Source organism: Dromaius novaehollandiae, chromosome 1 (genome assembly GCF_036370855.1).
Source record: "Dromaius novaehollandiae isolate bDroNov1 chromosome 1, bDroNov1.hap1, whole genome shotgun sequence".
NCBI lineage: Eukaryota > Metazoa > Chordata > Aves > Casuariiformes > Dromaiidae > Dromaius > Dromaius novaehollandiae.
Genome location: NC_088098.1, coordinates 103,092,284 through 103,110,753, shown reverse-complemented (window position 1 = coordinate 103,110,753; position 18,470 = coordinate 103,092,284). Strand labels below are relative to the sequence as shown.

The following is an 18,470-nucleotide window of genomic DNA, read 5'->3' as shown; positions in this document are numbered from 1 at the left end:
CTCAGGATGGGAACACAAGAAGTAAAGAGCTGAAAGAAACTGGAGTTCTTAGCTAATCACTTCAGGGTGGATTGGGGGGGTTTTTTGGTTTTTTTGAGAGGGGAGGAACCACTAAAAGAATGAGTTTTGACTTCGACAACACCACTCTAGATAGGCGCTTCACTGTGACAGACACTTAGAGGATTTAGAAAGAATAAAAGATTGGCTGGATAAACCTCATTCCTCCACTCTGTCAGCTGTCAAAGAACAGCCTCACTGACAGTTCAATGACTTAATACCACAGTAGCTCTTAACTTCCATTAAGGAGGAGAGAGTTAGTGAATTCTGGATGCAGCTAAGAACTTCAAATGCTGAAAAATTCTTCCACTTTCCCTTGCCCTAGCAACCAAGTTCCTGTTAAAGAGATTTTATCCTATCTTATCCCCAAATAAGTCCCAACTGTAACAGAAAGAGTAAGGAATATTCCAGCAATACAAGAGTCTACAAATGTGCACCTGTGCATGCATGACTGTGTGTGCAGGTGCATGCTTTTTAAGGGGGGGGCCAGGGGGCACTAAAAGGTGAACATGTAATTGGAACAGCTGAATGGGGACTGGAAATGAAGAGTTATCACTTGTGCACTTCTAGCACACATTACAGGTATAATTGAAATGGCCAAGGCTCTTACTGCTCTGCACTTAGTCTTTTCACAATGCTAAATGCAAAAAATAGTCATTGTCACTGGGATTTAACCCAGTGACAGAGACATTTAATTCTGAAAAACAGGCTTCAGAGTTGTTTTTCTATACACTGACCTCATTCTGTACTTTGACCTTTGAGGAAATCTGCTTCTGTAACTGGACAGGACCATTGGTCTCTGTTTACAAGAGGCTCTGACATCAAGGTACATCAAGAGGGTTTAGGCCAAAGTACTCGCATTCAGTCAAAGCTGGGAACAAGCAGAGAGTACTGTATCTCTGCCTGTTCCTTTCTGGTTCACATTTATGTTCATTCATGCTTCCAACACAAGCAATACTTTGTGAATTTTAGCAGGAAGCAGGAAGGTGGAAATACCTGACCTACTGTGTTCTGTAACATCATCAGGAGTTTTATTGTTTCTAAGTTGAAGGAGTTCTTTTCTCTCCAAGATTAAACAGAGGGATAGGACACGTAGGCTAACATATAATATGTAGAACCATCCTTGAAAAGACAAGCATTTTAGAAGTTTTGCCTGGGTTTGGTTTTCACTATTGCTCCCAATAACTTGCTTCTAAGGATATTTGCATAAAGACAGTTCTCCAAAGCTTAAGAGCTCAGCTGGGGTAATGCAAAGCAAAAGCTTCACAATCTTCAGTAGCATATGACAGCAGATCTTGAACAGATTCATCTCTTGGGAAGGAGGCGTAGGGAAAGATGCTGTTAGCCTACCTTTGTAAGCCAGGTAGACCAGATAAGCCCGCTGAACCTCCTTTACCTCCACCCTTCTGCTCTTCGCTCACGATCTTGTCCAAAACACCAACCTCTACATCGAAATTCAAGAACTCAATGTACAGCAATTGTTAAACACAACCCCCCCAACCTGCCCTTTACAATAAGTTTGGACATTGGTGGTATTAGAGCAGTATGATGGGGAAACATACTAAGAAGATTTGGGGGAGGAAGGAGGGAAAGAATAAAGAGATCATCAAGTTGCTGTTTAAGTAGATGTTTTTTCCATTGGTGAATGAAAAGAAGTTGATGCAAAAATATTGCAGGCCTTGGAAGCAAGCCATAATTTCAAATACACAAATAATCCTTTGCATGTCCAAAGGCCTAAAAATACACTCACTTCTAGAATTAAATAATTGAAACACACACCACAAAATAAAACTGAGTAGAAAGCTAAATGCCACAGGAAAAAACATATTAATGGCCACTCTACTAATCAACACTTCCTGCCTTAAATTAGCAGCTAGCTAGGTCTCCTTCAGTCACACTACTAAGCAGCTATGCGACATGGTCTCCTAAAATGGACTCATGTGCATTAAGCAAGGAGAATAAAGCAGTATCATGTCCCATCCTAAATCCATCTGCAGCCTGTGGTCTCTCTAGCGTAGAAAAAACACCCCCAAAAACACCCCAACTTGGAAAGTCAGAGTTCACTATGAAGTTTACATTACAAATAATCATTATGGTATACAATTCATAAAAAACATGGGAACTATTTGATATCACTATGTTCAGAGCTCAGAGAGAATGCCAGTTGCTGGATCAGAGCCCTGCTGATAGTACAAGGGGGATGAAAGGAGACAATGTGACACTGGGGGCAGCTTCAGCCCCTAGCAGACTAGGGAGGCCCTTTGGTAATATTCCTCATTTGCAGACTGTTCAGTGACACCAGAAAGCGGAGTGCATGAGTGGGACATGCATAAAGAGATCCAAAACGCCGTTAATGTACAAACGCAAAACTCCGTAAGACAGATCAGTATTTCTGTATGTGAGAGGGAGATACCCTACATATAGATGATACGCAGATACTTGCAAATGAGATAGGAACGTGCCCAGAAGGGACCCTACAAGGTCCTCTGCCTTTTCTGATGGGACCAAAGAAAGAATGGTATGTTATCCATCAAGTCTAACAGCAGAACTACTCACCTAATGCTGTCACCACCACATTGACTGGCGCAGACATTCTCTCCACCACCCTATGCCAGCTCCCATTGTGCAGTGGTACCCAAACAGCTGCTTGGCAGAAGTAGTAGCCAGAGTCCTCCACATCCACATCACGCACCAGCAGGCGATAGGAGTTCCTATCTACACGGCTCAGGCTGATGAGGGTCGAGTCACTGACAACAGAATCATGGTCCATGCTCAGCAAAACCTGAGCATCTGAGAGGGTCCCATCAGGAGATGCAGTGAAATACCACATCACCTCAGCTTGGAAAATACCACTCCTGTCTGTTGTGATGTTACAGGTAAAATCCAGGGAGTCTCTTTCAGTCACAGACACATTTCTTGTTGAGATCAACACATCTAGGGCTTGGAAAAGAAGAGAATCAAACAAACAAAAATTAATTAAAAAAGCAAGTTTTCTTTTTTTTTTTTTTTTTTTTTTTTAAGAGTCTATTATAGGTTATCCAGCACTTCACATTCTATTACAGAAACTTCTCAAGTACCTCAGTAGTCCTACTTCCACATGCTTCCTTGGCTACTGAGCTATTGAATTGTCTTGATATATTACAAAAGAAGTGTGCTTTATCATCCAAGCAAGTGATATGTGATGGTGGGGAGGCGGGCAGGGAAGGGAAGGGAGAGAGAACAGAGCTTTTAAAAGTCAAAAACAGCTGGTCCAGGATCACCTGGGAAGGCTTTGTCCCAGTCACAAACTGCATACCACCTTCCCACAGCATGAAAACAGGGACAGGATTTCCCATTCTCACAGGAGGGTTAAGGTGTTACTGTACTACTCTCAGCCCTCCACCAAAACCACTAGGAACTACATTAGAGCTCAACTTGGCTTCTGATAAAAATGTTTTGAGCTCCTCTAACAGAAGGGAGAAAGAATTTAGATGAGAAGCAGCCATGGCCATGTTTTGAACTCCTGACTGACTGCAAGGGTGTGGCAGAAATGGAAGCCAAGAGAAGGCAACAGTAACCCTTTACACAGCTAACTTCTTCACTTACATACATTAAAACTTTGCAGCAATACCACAAGCAACTCGCAACATATTCAAACTCCTCTTCTGGACAATGACTATTTTTAATACACGTAGTACACATTACCACAGCCAGCATTCAACCAGGACCTTCTGCATTCTGTAGGTTATCAGGCTGTCAATAGTTTAGTTAATAAATAAATAAATGTCATCAGATGGCAAGGGGACTTCGGCATCAAAGTGTCACGGCCAGGACTGGAAAAGCCTGCCCAACTCAGTGGTGAGAGATGAACCAAGAGTGCCGCTTGTACTGTTTGGAAACCTCAGCACAAATCATACTCTTAAGTTATGTGGTCACCACATGCCTTCACCTGTTCATTCCATCATCCTAAAGATTAGATTTGGATCTCAGCAGAGCACCAACTGTTTCCGCAGCGCATACTGCAGCTGCACTTAAAGTCTCAGTTAAAGCCAGTGGACAGGGTTGCCACAGTAGTTCTGTGGCAGCTCTGCAACCAACATAAAGAACACAGGCTCCTGCCTTAAACAGGCAGCTGTGCCTCAGGGGAAGAGCAGTGACTTCTGCGTAAAACCATGTCCTAGTACCTAATATATACCCACCTGTAAGAGCTTTCTAGGACTATCATCAGGAATGAGAGACAATCTATAAATGCCAGAGCCAGACTCGGTTTCTGACTGGCCACAACTACGGCCAACAAAACCAAGCAGTACTCCTCTCACTGCTCCCCACCCAAGAGCGCACAGCAGTTGAACTGAACAGAGCTTGGCAAGCCCCACCTGAGAGGTAAAGCCACGTGCCTCATTGGGATTTCCCTCACGCTCTTGTCATAGGATTGGATTCAGTAGAAAGGCCTAGCTAATTCAACTGACTAATGCCAGAATAGAAAATAAGACTCATCTGCAAGGTTAAGAGCAGCATTACTCCAAGGTCTTCGCACACTAGTGACAGGCACTCAGAGCCTGGCAGTATAACCATAGAGAAGCACTCCAAGAGAGTTTACCCAAGGCTCCTTTTTCTGTTATAGAAGCGTCTGAAGGCCCCATTTAGGGTTATATCCCTGTTGTACAAGGCATTATTTAAAAAAAAAAGTATATCGAAGTACAAAGTCAGGCCCAGAGATGTCATAATTTAAGGAGATGTTAGTTTTCTCTCTGCTCGCCCATCACTTTCAACAGGAAGGAAAAAAAAAAACCCATGTAGTGTTTTTTTTTTTTTTTTACTGCTACTAACACAAGTAGTCTTGGCTTTTTTCTTTTCTTTTTAGACACACACTTTGGATATGTTAGTCCACCTTAGATTATTTATCTGCTTATTTATTTTATTTCTGCAAATTCAATCCCACAGTTTACAGCAGGGGAGAACAAGAGAAGTGCAGTACCCAGGTCTGGTATTTACAACTCAGGTTCACCTTAGCTTGCAGGTACAGCTCACAGGGACTTCAGATGCCAGGACAAGATGCTCTGCAAGTCATACTATAGGATACGCATGGAACAAGTTGCACATCATTTTGCTGGAGAATGACCTCTCCGTTTAGTGCAAGTTTAGCCAAAGCTTTCATGCCCCTGACAAACTGGCAGTACTGCCAATGACAGAGCCTATCAGGCACTGCTGCTGGTCCCGGCCTCTCTCAGCCTGTCCTCAGCCACTGATTTAACCTCACCTACTTAAAACAACTTCTCCAGAAGCACGACAAAATGGAGAATTACAGCTCTTAATTAGCCATCCCTTTCTCAGCAGAGAGCACATGCAAGCTTTACTGTGTAACAGACATCCTGAGAAAGGTAGGGCAAATTGATCCTCTCAGATTTCACAAGCCAAGCACCACCAGGACACTAAAACTTCATCTAACTGAGATGGCCGAAACCCAGCAGTTCTGAGTCCTCCCATAGCGATTAAAGGATTTTAAATGACAGATACCCTGTCCGAACATTTCTTAAAATATAGTCATAATCTCATATTTCTCAGGGATAATCACTGCCTGTTTTTCCACCTATTGAATGATAAAGCAGGGGCTGGTGCATTTCCCCTCCTCCAACTAGCAGTAGTAATGCTAACGTAATTAAGTAATCAGTGCATCTACTGAAACCCATGGGCAGGGATAGCCAAATATCCTCAGTACAGCATTCCCTGTATTTTTGTCTCATGAACACCTGTAATCTACTGCTCCTTAGTCAGGTATGCAACCATGTATTCAACAGAACCATTACTATCCTAGACCTCTGCCAACAGTGGGGCAATCAGTCCAGTGCTCCAGCGGCAGTGTTAGAAATCACTGGACAGTACTGGATCATTTGTCCTTTGAAATCATCACCTCCTTCCTCTTTTCTCCCCATCTTTATAAGCTATTTTAATACACAACATACAGAAAAGCTTCATACTTATCAGTGAAGCACAAGGCACTTGGTGGGGGGGGGGGGGGAATGCAGCTGTTTAGTGCTATGGAACAACCTTAAATCAATGAGAGCGCAGAGAGGTAAGTCTGGAATGCTCAGAGGTAAATACGGTGCTGCTTGCAAAATACATAAACTAGACATGATCAGAAGTGATCTAAGCATGAGGTAAAATCTTTGTCTAGGCATCTAAGACATTCCAGTCAGTCCTTCCATGTCATCATCCCCATTTCCCCCAAAATAAGAGCTTCCAAAATCATGACAAGAATTTGTCACCAATTCAGAGGTAAACAGGCCAAATACCCAAACAGCAGTCTAATTCTCCTGGAAGGTATCCTCATTTGGTTCAGCTTACCCCATTTCTACTCTCAAAGTATCACAGCCTGGACACAACACAGTGGTAAGCTACAAGCTTTGACACCCCAGCCAGTCTCCCACCAGTAATACTCACCAGTCTGTTGGATTGCCACACTTGCTATCTCCACACTCTTCTCCTGAATCTTCTGCCATGAGCTATCTGCCCCTCTCACCCACTCGCTCACAAGACACCTGTAGACACCCCCATCCATCGGCAAGGCCTGGGACACAGATAATTGATACGTGTCATTTGCTCCTGTGTCCAAACGGATATCTCCATTGCGGTAGCGTTCTTCATAGCCAGAACCAGGCTGGAACTTGCCCTCATGAGTCAAAGATAGGATGTCCCGCCAAGTTGCTCCACTTTTGATTTGCCAAGTCACATGCAGGTGAGTATGCTCTGGGGAGGTGGTGATGGCTGAGCAGTGCAAGTTGAAGGAATCACCCTCAGATAGCTTGAGAGACGTTGAGGAATGGGCTTTTGTACCACTCACCACTAAGCCATCAGAAATCACTATTCAAAAAGAACAAAACAAAAAACAAACAAAAAAAACCACACAAGTATCATAAAACAGGAGCAAAGAGAGTAGGGAACACCCATACTGACTGGTTCAGCTCTCAGATACTAAAACCATTGCAGATCATCACCTGGACAATCATTTCTTCTTCCATTTCTTCTTCCAGCAGCATTCCAGGAACAAGAAAATTCAGCTAAAAATTCATTAAAGGAAGTGCCCCACTTTAGACAAGCCACAACAAACGTTCAGCTTCATTTACCCTTCCCCTCACTTCAATTTCTCATCCAAGCAATATCATTCTGACTGTTCCAATTCAGAACCATTTTGATTTTCATGGTAGTAAAAGATAAAAGACTTCAAAAAACAAACAAAAAAAAGACTCCTGAATTATTATTAAAGAACCCTAAATGAGAGCGCAGAGCTGGGACATAAGTGCAGGAAGAACATGCTAAAGGGGAAAAGGAAGATTACTTCCTTCATAGAGAGAGAGATATCTAAATGACACTATAAATAAAAAAAGAGAAGACAGGTTGTGTTTTTTACCTAAAGTTAGCCTCTCTACCCAGAGGCTTACTGAGATTAAATATTCACTGACATCTTCAGAAAATTCACTGTTTAGTTTTCCCATTTATATTTACATATTTGCTAGATAGAAAAAAAAAGTACAGTGGTATTTAGAGTAATTGCCTCCCTTCACTTCTTCATCTCACTTCCCTCTGTTGCTATCATACTTCTAATTTGGGATTTTGGCATTAGGAAAATTAAACATAACAGGAAGAAAAACGGAATGCTTATGAGCAACAGAAATTCAACATGAAATGTACAGGTAAAATCAGTATCAAGAACAAATTTAGAGCACACCTCACTCTTCAGAAATACCTTTCACTTGGACCTCAGCATCATAATTTCCCTGAACGGTGGCATCAGTGCTGGGTGTGGAGCATTTGTATTTCCCTTGATCAGTTGGCTGGATGTCTCTAATCACAAGTTCCACAGCATCATTGCTGCTCCGTCTCAGTTTGATATCCCCTCGGCCCACACGTTTTTGGTACTCCTCGGAGGTGAACGTAGAATCCCAGGTACTCACTATCCGCATGAAGTCAGTCTCCCGGGAGAATTCCCAGTCAAAGTTCTGTTCACTGGGTCCATCATAATCACTAACACTGCAAAGGATCACCACTTCTGTGCCCACGACTCGAATAAGAGGACCTTTGGGCACTCTCACAACACGTCCTCTGCAGAAAGCTGGGTAGAAGAATTAAGAAAGAGAGCAGAAAGTTAACAAAGGAATTACTGAGTTGGGCTGTTCACATGAAAACCTTGACCAAAAACCCATATGAAATAAAATCAGGTAGTCCACCCCACCCTGCAGAAAGCTAGAACTAGGAAGAGCAACCTTTCCTATTAACATCGCACTAAAGCAAAAGCCTGTAAACATACCATTTTTAGTATGGGCAATCTTTGTTTCACTGCTCATTTAGTAATGCATTAGGTAAAGAAATGCAAAGATAGAAAAAGCAAGAGAAAGACAAATGTAGAGAGAAAAAAATAAAAAGCAGAGAACTAGCTACAGATCAAATGGACAGCAGTTTCTCCAAAGACCAAGCGCTATGTAAGACACAAACAACATTAATTAGTAGTTTTCAGTGAAGGCATATTCTAATCTGGCATCTTTAAAACTTTTCTGCTGACATCAGTGGAGGGTTCAAAGTAGGAAATTCTAAATTTCCTCTAGCTTGAGGGACATAAAAGTGGTAAGTTATTCTCCACAAAATGAGTACAGTCACCTCCGCCCTAAAGGGTAGCAGCTTTTCTAACCCAGGTGAGCTTCCCTGCCTTCCTAATGATTAAAAGTTAGAACTGATTTCAACAGTTTGCTTGAACTGCATTTCTGCAGTCACTCCTGTCTCCAGCACACACTTCATCTTCGATGGAAGTCCCAGAACATGTTGGCCCAACAGGAAAACTACATTAGCCACTGCGAAACACTACCAATACAACAGTTGGCCACTGACAAATTTACATTCAGGTCCCATAACCCAGTCAGAAGAGAATCATCACTGTTAGTCATCAGGTAGCCAAGGAGCCAGAAGAACTTCAAGATCCAAACTGAAAAGTAGTCCATTTCCAGCACTCAGATTTCCACAGTAACTGCTAGTCACACCCCAAATTTACTCACAGAGCTGCCACGGGGCAGTGGTGTCCTGCTTTCTCACATCAGAAGACAGGGCATGAACAAGATTCAGGTAAACATCAAGCTGCTGACAAACAAGACATCAAATAACCCCAGAGCTCTCAATTCAAAAAATACCTCAAAATACCAGACTCAAATACCAAAGAGGAAGAAGTTATCTCATCACCACCACAATGGAGGCTACAGTTAGCATAGAAGGGTTGTTCTTTACTAGATCGGCACATAGTAATACATAGAAGAATAGCATTGCATCAAGAATATCGTACTGAAGGGAAGGCACTTGGAGTTCTGCAGCGCAGAGGAAGATGGTGTTCAGCTCAAGTTTTCTGGGATCACCTCACTAGAAGGACAGAAGAACAACTGCAGTTCTCTGCAGAAGCTGGCAAGGCAGTATATTTTGCTCCAGGCAAAAGTGCAAACCACTTAAAACTAGCCTCAGGACCTGGCAAAGACAGAGAGGGAGACTTTTCTTGTGTATTTGGTTCTATAGTCCAAAGAAGAACCTCAGTAGCTGCACATGGATTTTGGCAGGTTCTAACTTCCCAGAAGAGCAAACAGTTTTGATGCATAGTCCCAACGACAAAAACCTTTTCAGCAAGAGAGAGGTCCTACCTAAGCTCAGCCTCCAAACATTAAGTAAAAACACAAACCTACTGCATCCCATCAGCTCCAATCCAAAGCAAAATATTTTTGCAGTATGGGAGAACGGTAGAAACCCAAACACAGGATAGGTCTTCCTAAAACCGAGCAGACTACCATAAACACAAAGCAAGATCACATGCACCTAAAGGCTGTTCTGGCCACTCAGGCAGAGCTGAATTTAAACAAACAAAACAACCCACAACTGCTCTAGTTTACCACTATTAGAAAAAGCCACCAGCTACGGCTATGAGCAATATAGTTGCTGAGCCTTCCCTTCCTATCGTATTGTAAGTCTTACTGTAGATTAAGACTCCATTCACTGGCACAGAACCATCATGCCATTAAGTACCCAGGAACAGGCAAAGAAATTATTCTCATGTAGAGAAACCACCCATTGGGGAACCCGCCATGAAGCATAGCTTGAGCCCTCCCAAGTAGCACAGAGCAGGGACGTGTTAAAGACCAAAGGTTTCCTGAGGGCATTTAAAACTGAAATAAGTAGATGGGCACACTGAGCATAATTAGAAGAAGAAAAAGTTATCTTTGATCCCCAATTACAGGTAGTAAAATTTGCACCACATTTCAGCAAACAGTTGAACCAAGGACTGACACTGTCTTTACCACCCTAGTGCTCAACTCCCAGGATGCTCTTTGCTTTGTAGGGTGTTCATGTGGACAGGCTCATTCATACTAGTCTAGTTTCCTGATTGCTATGACCTGCGTGCAATATTGGTACTTCATTAAACTTATTGTAAAACTAACATGGACTGGGTTTAACCTCCTTTAACCTTTTGTCCCTTCCCCCGCTTTTTTTTTTTTTTTTTCTTTTGAAACATAAAAGTACTGTAAGTGAAGTTAACCCATACAGGAAGACCTGTTGTTATTTACCCGATCAAGTGACTGACTAGTCCTAATTAGGAAGCTGGACTTCTCTGCATCATACACGTGAATGGGATGGGAGAGAAAAAACACTACTGCCTCTGTATTGCCCCACGGCCACCATTAAGGACATCTCTCTAAACACAAAATCAAGAGTGGGGGAAAAAAATGTACAACCAAATAAAAATTGCTGAGGGACTCCAGCACACATAGGTCTCAAACAGCCTTAAACTGAAGTGCCATTCAATCCTTCAGCTTATGCTTTTATGGAAACAGATAGGAGCACAGTCTGACAGGCAAAACAGCTTTGGACAGATCAGTGCAAGAAATCAGCTAAGGATTCCTAACTGAGAGTATTCATAAATGCCATCTTCCCTTGAAAACACTCTCCTGTGACATTGAAACAAGCAGACAACACTGTTCTGCATGTGTTTTTGGCTGTAGACCCACATACCATGCACTGCACTAATCCAATCTAGAGGTGACAAAGGCATGACTAATGTGGCAAGGGCTGCATATTTGTGCTTAAGATTAACAGTGACAGCTCAGCTTCTCTTTTTTTCCCCAAGGTCACTAAAGACCCTTTGACATTAAACAAAGGCGATCAGCACAAAGGTGATCAGCACCTCCAGAAGAGAAGAGGTGCAAAAGGGAAAGATAAGGGCAGAGGAGCTCCTCAGCAAATCTGTTCAAAGTCAGTACCCCACAGCTGCAAAGGATAGATGATCCCCCTCCTCACAGCAGCCTCAAAAGCAGCAACAATTTCAGTTTTACAAGACATTGCAAGGAGGGCAGGTGAACAGGTTGCAGGAAAGAAAAAGGACAACCTATAGGAATTTTTATAGTTTTATACTTTACAAACAAGAGCTTTCATGACTGCCAAGATGAATGAGGTTTCTCATAAGGCAGGCACACAAAGACAGCACAGCATGGTCAGAGGATATGAACTTGCTGCAGAGCATCTCATACCCACAGGTAAGGGAGAGCATGTACCAGGCAGATACTCCAAGGGCAAGTGAGCTGCTATTCGAGGTGACCTGGGAGGCTCATTATCTCACACACAGCGAATTCATCATTCTGCTTTTTGTCCTGCAGCAGTCAACAGCAAGAGTATCCCTAGCTGCTAAACAAGGTGTTATGTTCTTTGCTGTGCTTGAGGGGTTAACATTGCACGTAACTGCAGCAGAAGGCACAGACGCTGATCTTGGCAAGAGGTGAGCTCTTTACTCCAGCAGAGAGATGAGGAGCTTTTACAAATATTTGGTTCTTGCAGTTCCCTGTGCTAGACCCACATACCTCCCTCCCATCTTCCCAGAGTAATCTAAGTTCAGCTTGCACGATACAGAAGAGCTTCACACCGTAGATTTATTGGGAGCATTTATTTTCCATGACACCTAGTATATTACAGTGTTAATACAAGGTGACATGCTCTTAATGAACTCACTTGAATCCCATTTAACTGTAGAAACAGATGGAGCAGGACAGAACAGCGTATATAACAGTGACAAGAACCAACAGAACATTGACAACTTAGTACTTTAGAGTATCACAAAGACCACCAAAGATGTTTATTTAGTAAGGACTCAATAACTGGCTCTGTATCATAAACAGCAATGCTGGACATCAAACCTGTCCGAGCACAAGATTAATTGCTTAAATGCAAAACTCTTTTATAGCCTTACCAGACCACCAGATGAAACTGCAGGGAAGTATTTTCCGAAACAAAAGATAATGGAGTCTCTGTAAGGAGGCCAACACACAAACACACAGGATGGGACTCGTTCCTCAGGCTCATTAGACAGGTGACAGGACCCTCAGAGAGCAATGGTGCTTTTGTTGGGCTGGGCCAGAAACACCCAAAAAGCAGGGCAATCACAGAGTCTTGGTGATCACTTATCAAACATTCGACCAGAGGATTCTCTCTAGGGAATGCATGAAAAGCTTCACCAGGAACTCGGGCAAAGTCTGGCTCAAGGTAAAATAATAAACTGGGGCCAGTCTATTAACACAGAGGCAAGATGGTCTAGAAACAGCCTATGCAATTTTAGGCTAGTGCTTGCTCTCTAGTGATCAACAGCTTGGCTCATCCATGCAGTGCCTAAATTAATTTGTCCTATCACCTAGATGCACCATATCATCAATGTCATTAAATCAAATCCTTTCAAAGCAGAGAGCAGGAAATGGAAATGACTGAGTAGATGGGTTACTAAGTCAATCCAAGTACTTTAAATAGCAACCTGTCATTTTTAGGATAACCAAGAAAGCAAGGCAGTAAAACCAAGTAGGATCTACAGAACAGGTGGCCTGTTTAAACTCTTGACAAGCTACATGGCTCTTTAAGAAAGAGGAGCTGGTGAGGATTTCCTCTCGTGTTAGGGATGTTACTACTGCTGGGAAAAATCTCTTAGGAGCACGATTTATAACTATGTATCATTTAGGAAAGAAAGAACATGATTTAAGTTATCTGTGGAGTCACCCACAAGGCTGAGAAGGTATTCTCATTGCAAAAAGAGCACACTTCTACTTGAACACTCTCTTACACATGGTGCTTCCTCCAACCTGCCCTAGACAGCTCTATCTAATATGAAAACATGTTCTCTTAGCAGCCTAGAGAAGGAAGCTGACTATGTTCGCCATCCAAAGGAAAATACAAGGTGACATGCAGTAGGAAGCCAATTAGAGACGAAAAAGTAAGAGCAGAAGAATGAGTAAATTGGCTCAGACTAAGCACTCTGAGTCGCTGCATCAGGAAGAGTGAGAACACCCAGTCCAGCTCCTCAACCAAGGCAGTCACGGGAGGCTTAATGACAACTTCGTTGATGTCTTTCATCCCAAAAGCATCTCAATAGAGCTTTCCAAACAAAAGGTTGCTTCATTTGCCAACTAAACATTGCCATACCTGGAAAGGAAATACAGTAGCCCTTTCAAATTCACAACAGTTTATGACACGAAAAAAAAATACTGCAGCCAACTTTGCAAATGGTGGCAATGATTTTCCCTCCCTGAATTTCATTTATTTTCAGTCTAGGCATCACTGTGTCACAGCACTGTGTAAATGAGGGGTTTGAGCAGGGACAACCCTTCTTGTGCCAAACTGAAGAATCAGAAATGGATTCCCCACCAGAGCAGCTGTGCACTCTGCCTCCTGTTTCTAGCAAAATGCCAAAGTGACCACTTCTGTACCGCACTGCTTAACTACAGTGTTTGTGATGCATGAAGCCATTTTACAGAATGGAGATGGAAAAAAGGATTTGATTTTCGCATCTTTTTTGATCAACCGAGGAGACATATCCACACAAATCCTCTTCCCCGTTTTGAAAGAGAGCAGATCAGGCCCCTGCTGGGAGGCTTTCAGTGACTTTTTCCAGCCAGCAGACAGGTGAAGGAACAGACAGCACACCACACATTCACAGGCTCTTCTCTAGGGAAGAACAGAAGCACAACAGCATGAGAGAATATAATCTATATCTCCAGTCTTCCCCCTTTTCCCTGCCTCTCTTCCCAGCTCCAATTATCATTAGGCAGCTCTAAATCAAGAATGTCATATGTGACTATCTGAGAGAAAAAAAAGCTATAACAAACATACCTACAGTATGTGAAAACTCCTCAATATTATTACTACAAAATATAATTTCTTTATATAATGTGATTTTCCTAGAAGTGGCACACTTGCACAAACAGCATGTTGCTTTGAGATTTCCCTCCTTTTTAAATGCAACCAATTACATTTCTTTTCCCACACTGTGCATGTATGTATATATGTATATATAAAAATAAAAATACATGAAAGAGGAAGAAATAGCAAAATTAAGCAGATAAAAAGGAATTTCCTTAAGAAGTACCAGAAATTCAGCTAATTGTCGAAATTGCTTTGCTGGTTTTAAAAAGAAAAAAAAAAAAATCTAATTAAGTGAGATCTCTTACCATCCCTGCATAACATGTGCCAGCACTGTACTCTTCTCCCCAGTGCAGACAAACACATAGGAGTTGGGCTCTATCCTTAATAAAATGACAGACTCTCACTACTCTTTGCAAATTACAAAATTCAGATTGCCATAATCAGCAGAAGCAACCTGCACCTCACAACCAGACTGCCAGCACAGGGAGAGAACAAGGTCCATTGAAAGAGCCCAGTCTGATTCCATGCGTCTAAACCATAATCATCATACTAGCACTGAAGTATTTGAAGCGCACAGGGCTCCATAGCCTACAAACCGACAGCACTGTTATACCTCCTCAACTGCAATACTCTACCTAAACAGCTACTAGCAGATTTTTATGGCTTGAAAGATCTGCAGCATATCATCAAGGTATCAGTGAAGAACAAATGAAAGAGTTCACGAGAGACACATTTACATTGTTCTTTCCCAGGCGGCTGGGGTTCTTTTTTTAGATAACGTAGAGCTCTTATCAAAAGGAATTAGCCTGGGTGTAATTGCTTAAAACCCATTATCTCTATCAGGATGAAGAAACGCATACTGCATCTTAAGTGAAGCCTCAGAAATGCTATCAAACTGCAGTCTTGCTGGATTGCTCTAATCTCCATGCCGTCTAAGATATCTCAGAAAGGCCAGGTCTCTAGCACTGGGTGAAAAAGTGAACACCCCTCCAGAAGAACTCCATCAACACCATGTGGATTAAGATTCACATGAAAGGATTAAAACAACATCTTTCAAGCACAGTAATGACCTGCTGTTCTGTCTTCCCACTCACATTCCTCCAAGAAAAGGCATTTCAAGTGTACCTAAGCAAACCACAAGGCTTTTGCTAGGACACAATTCCCAGCTATGCTACGGTGCAGCTTCCCATTTGCAAGAGTCATTCTGTACCACCACCACTAGGTGTTTGCCACCTTAGCTGGCTAGTTACCTGGGCTCTATCATCCGTGGAGAGAAGCTCTCAAAAACTTTTCTCCATCTGCTGTCTACAGTCAGAGCCTAGTGAAGCAAGCCAGCTAAGCTCAGTCAAAAAAGTGACTAGATTCCACCATGCCCTCCCCACTTAAATATAAAAAAACCCACCCACCAGCAACAGTTCTGCAGAACACAAGATCGGTACAAGGGGCCAGATGAACATCTGGTGAGCTAGTCTTGATCTGTTCTGCCCACAAGTGTCCAAATATTACTGTGGACAAACACATAGTAATTGGCAAGTTCAAGATCTGGAAATAGCAGTTGGAAGGCCTTGTTATCTAAAGAGCTGAGGATGGTAAGAGAATATTACTTCACCATACCAAGTACACTAGATCTACTGATCACCGGCCACAAAGGTCTGTTTTGGAAAATCAATAAACTGTCAAACTGTTCAATAAACTGTCTCACAAGAAGGAAGGCCACCTTTTCCTGTCATAACTCCCTGTTAAGACAACTGCAACAGGCAGAATTGCCTCCCTTGCCACATGCTCAGAGGACCTCTGGGCTATGAAGAGTGAAGTATCTAACCCTCCCTACAGCTCCACCCTTTTGAAAGGCATCTCACTAGCATCTCTTTTACCTGAGCAGACAACCCATTTCCTCTAGAAGCCAAAATGAGCTACAAGAACTTGCCATAACTGCTTCTGTGACTACTCCTGCTGCAACCCAAGTAGAAGAGACCAGTAAACTAAAGTGGAAGCTTGTAAGGCAGAAGAGAGGCTGCATATGCAGTACTAAAATAAACACAGCTTAAAACACTGTATCATCAGCTGCTGACACCTAAAATCCCTCAGTGCAGGGCTGCTTCCCAGTCACAGGAATAGGTATGCCACAGGAAGGTAGAGGTAGCTTACTGCAGGTAGCAGGGAGAGAAGAACCGTATCACCTTTGCTGCACAAAGCAGAAGGCTAGCTTGAACTGAGCAGCTCTCAATACTGTGGCACTGCAGACTTGTGGACCAAATAGAACAAGTGTCCAGCAGGTTGTGATAATACTAAAGATTGTGTTTTAGATTCCTCTGGATGTCAAAGACAATTCTTTATCATATGTGATCTCCACTTCCTTTCCCTACCACTGACTAACAGCTAACGATAAAAGGCTGTACATAAGAAAAAAAAAAAAAAAACTATTTGCACTAAGTCTCCAAAATGCAGCTGGGAGCAGAGGGGAAAAGAGAAAAAGAGAGAGAAAAAAAAAGATGAAATGCAAGAGCCAACATGCTGCTTCTTCCTGGGTCTCACCTGAAAGACCTGCCCCTGCTAATGATCTTCATTTACTTTCCTCCAAATATTCTTATGGAACTCCATTTTTACCCTACTCTGCCAGAACAGCCTGTTTAGGTTACTTGGTGACATCTGACCCTGAAAGTCCACAGACTCTAAAACTGTTATTTAGACAGCCACATAAGACAGGTAATTTTCTGTTGTTCTGCCTCAGAAGCAATTTGTGTTCCAAGAGGAGAGGTTCACTATGTTTCATTCTAAGAAAAAGAAGTTGACAAAGCAGTAAAACAGCCCACAATTCATAAAGCTGAAAAGCTAGCACAGTTGGAAGCATGGCTGCAAAAATTTCCAGAAATGCTTGTTCAGAAATCTCTCCCCATTCCTGGGGGGAAGGGCACAGGAAAAAAAAAAATCTAATACTAATGCCAACCTAAAGAGGAACACGTAATTTTACCAACATTAAAAAAAGAAGAGTCCTCAAACTGGAATACACATAATTAAAATGAGTGCTGTTCTTCTCTAACATCTTTTACTTGCAGTTATCCATTATTTTAGATCTTTCCCCAAGCAGTTAGAACTGAGCAGAGCAGAGCAGTCCAGATGCATTTGCTCTGCACTGTAATTTCCTCTGGGCAGAGACTAACCATTTTCTTTGCTCTGTGTGGAATGGAGCACACCTCTAGTATTAAACTGAGCTTTCTGTGGATTAAATTTGAGAAAACAATCAGACTAGAAGAGATCATTTCTATATCTGTACTAAGTAAAATTCATACACTAAGATAAAACCCAAGACAAGATCATATTAAACTATAAAAGTAGATACATTTTTCAACCAGCATGATTTTAAATAGGATAGCACCTACTGGAGATGAGAAAGTAACTTTAGCTGTAAAGCTAAGAAAAATTAATTTTTGTTCAAAGCCTTAAGAAATGTCTATATAGCAATATCCACATGCCTTAAAATTTTGGTTTCACAAAAAAATTCATTTAAAAAAAGAAAAATCTTAGAACACTCCTTCCTCCTCCTCTCCCAAAAAGGAATTTCCATTATTATTCTCCCCTTTTCATCCCAGGGCAGACAGTACTTTTTTTGTTGTTATAAAATAATCATTCATTTTCAAATTTATCTTTAATGTTAGGTAACATCCAAAACCACTCAGTCATTTGAAATATAGGAAATGCTCAATTCAGTATGAAGCCTTTTACTTTGTATTGGTGATTAAACACACACACAAAGCTATTATTTACCTGCTCAAGTTTCATGGTTCTGGTCCACCCCAAGCCCCCAACCATACCAAACAAAGTCTTGTCTAAATCCTATTTAAGTTTAAACTGGATTGGCAGACACGACCCACAAACAAAAGCTACACTTTCTTAGTCCAGGCATGAGTAATCTTATCCCCCACTTTCCCAAAAATGCTTTTTGAAGATCACCTCAGATCTCAGTAGATACAGATTCATTTCCTAGCAACTTTTCCATTGGAGGAGAGAAGTCATTACATAGCCTTTAAAGCCAGTAACAGAGCCAAGCCCCACTACAGAAGACAGCAGCCACAACACTGACAACCTAACACACATCTGGCTCTTAGGCTCTCTGATTGGCGTAGGATCTTAAAGGGCAGCTTTGCTCTGTTTGCATCTGCTGCTGCGAGAGATTATGGAAGGAGGTGGCTGGGCAGCAAGGCTATTGGAATTGCTGCATAAGGCAACATATGGCA

General features: G+C 42.1%; 1 protein-coding gene across 3 annotated transcripts in view; it reads right to left on the bottom strand.

Moving 5' to 3' along the window:
- Positions 1 to 18,470, bottom strand: part of PTGFRN (prostaglandin F2 receptor inhibitor) — a 70,779-nt gene that overhangs the window by 32,913 nt on the left and 19,396 nt on the right. For all 3 annotated transcript variants that reach the window (XM_064522793.1, XM_064522795.1, XM_064522798.1), the window contains exons 2-4: positions 7,781 to 8,146; positions 6,478 to 6,897; positions 2,614 to 2,997 (exon numbers count right to left, since the gene is read on the bottom strand). In XM_064522793.1, coding sequence (XP_064378863.1) covers positions 2,614 to 2,997; positions 6,478 to 6,897; positions 7,781 to 8,146 — 1,170 coding nt within the window. The remainder of the gene's footprint in view (positions 1 to 2,613; positions 2,998 to 6,477; positions 6,898 to 7,780; positions 8,147 to 18,470) is intronic.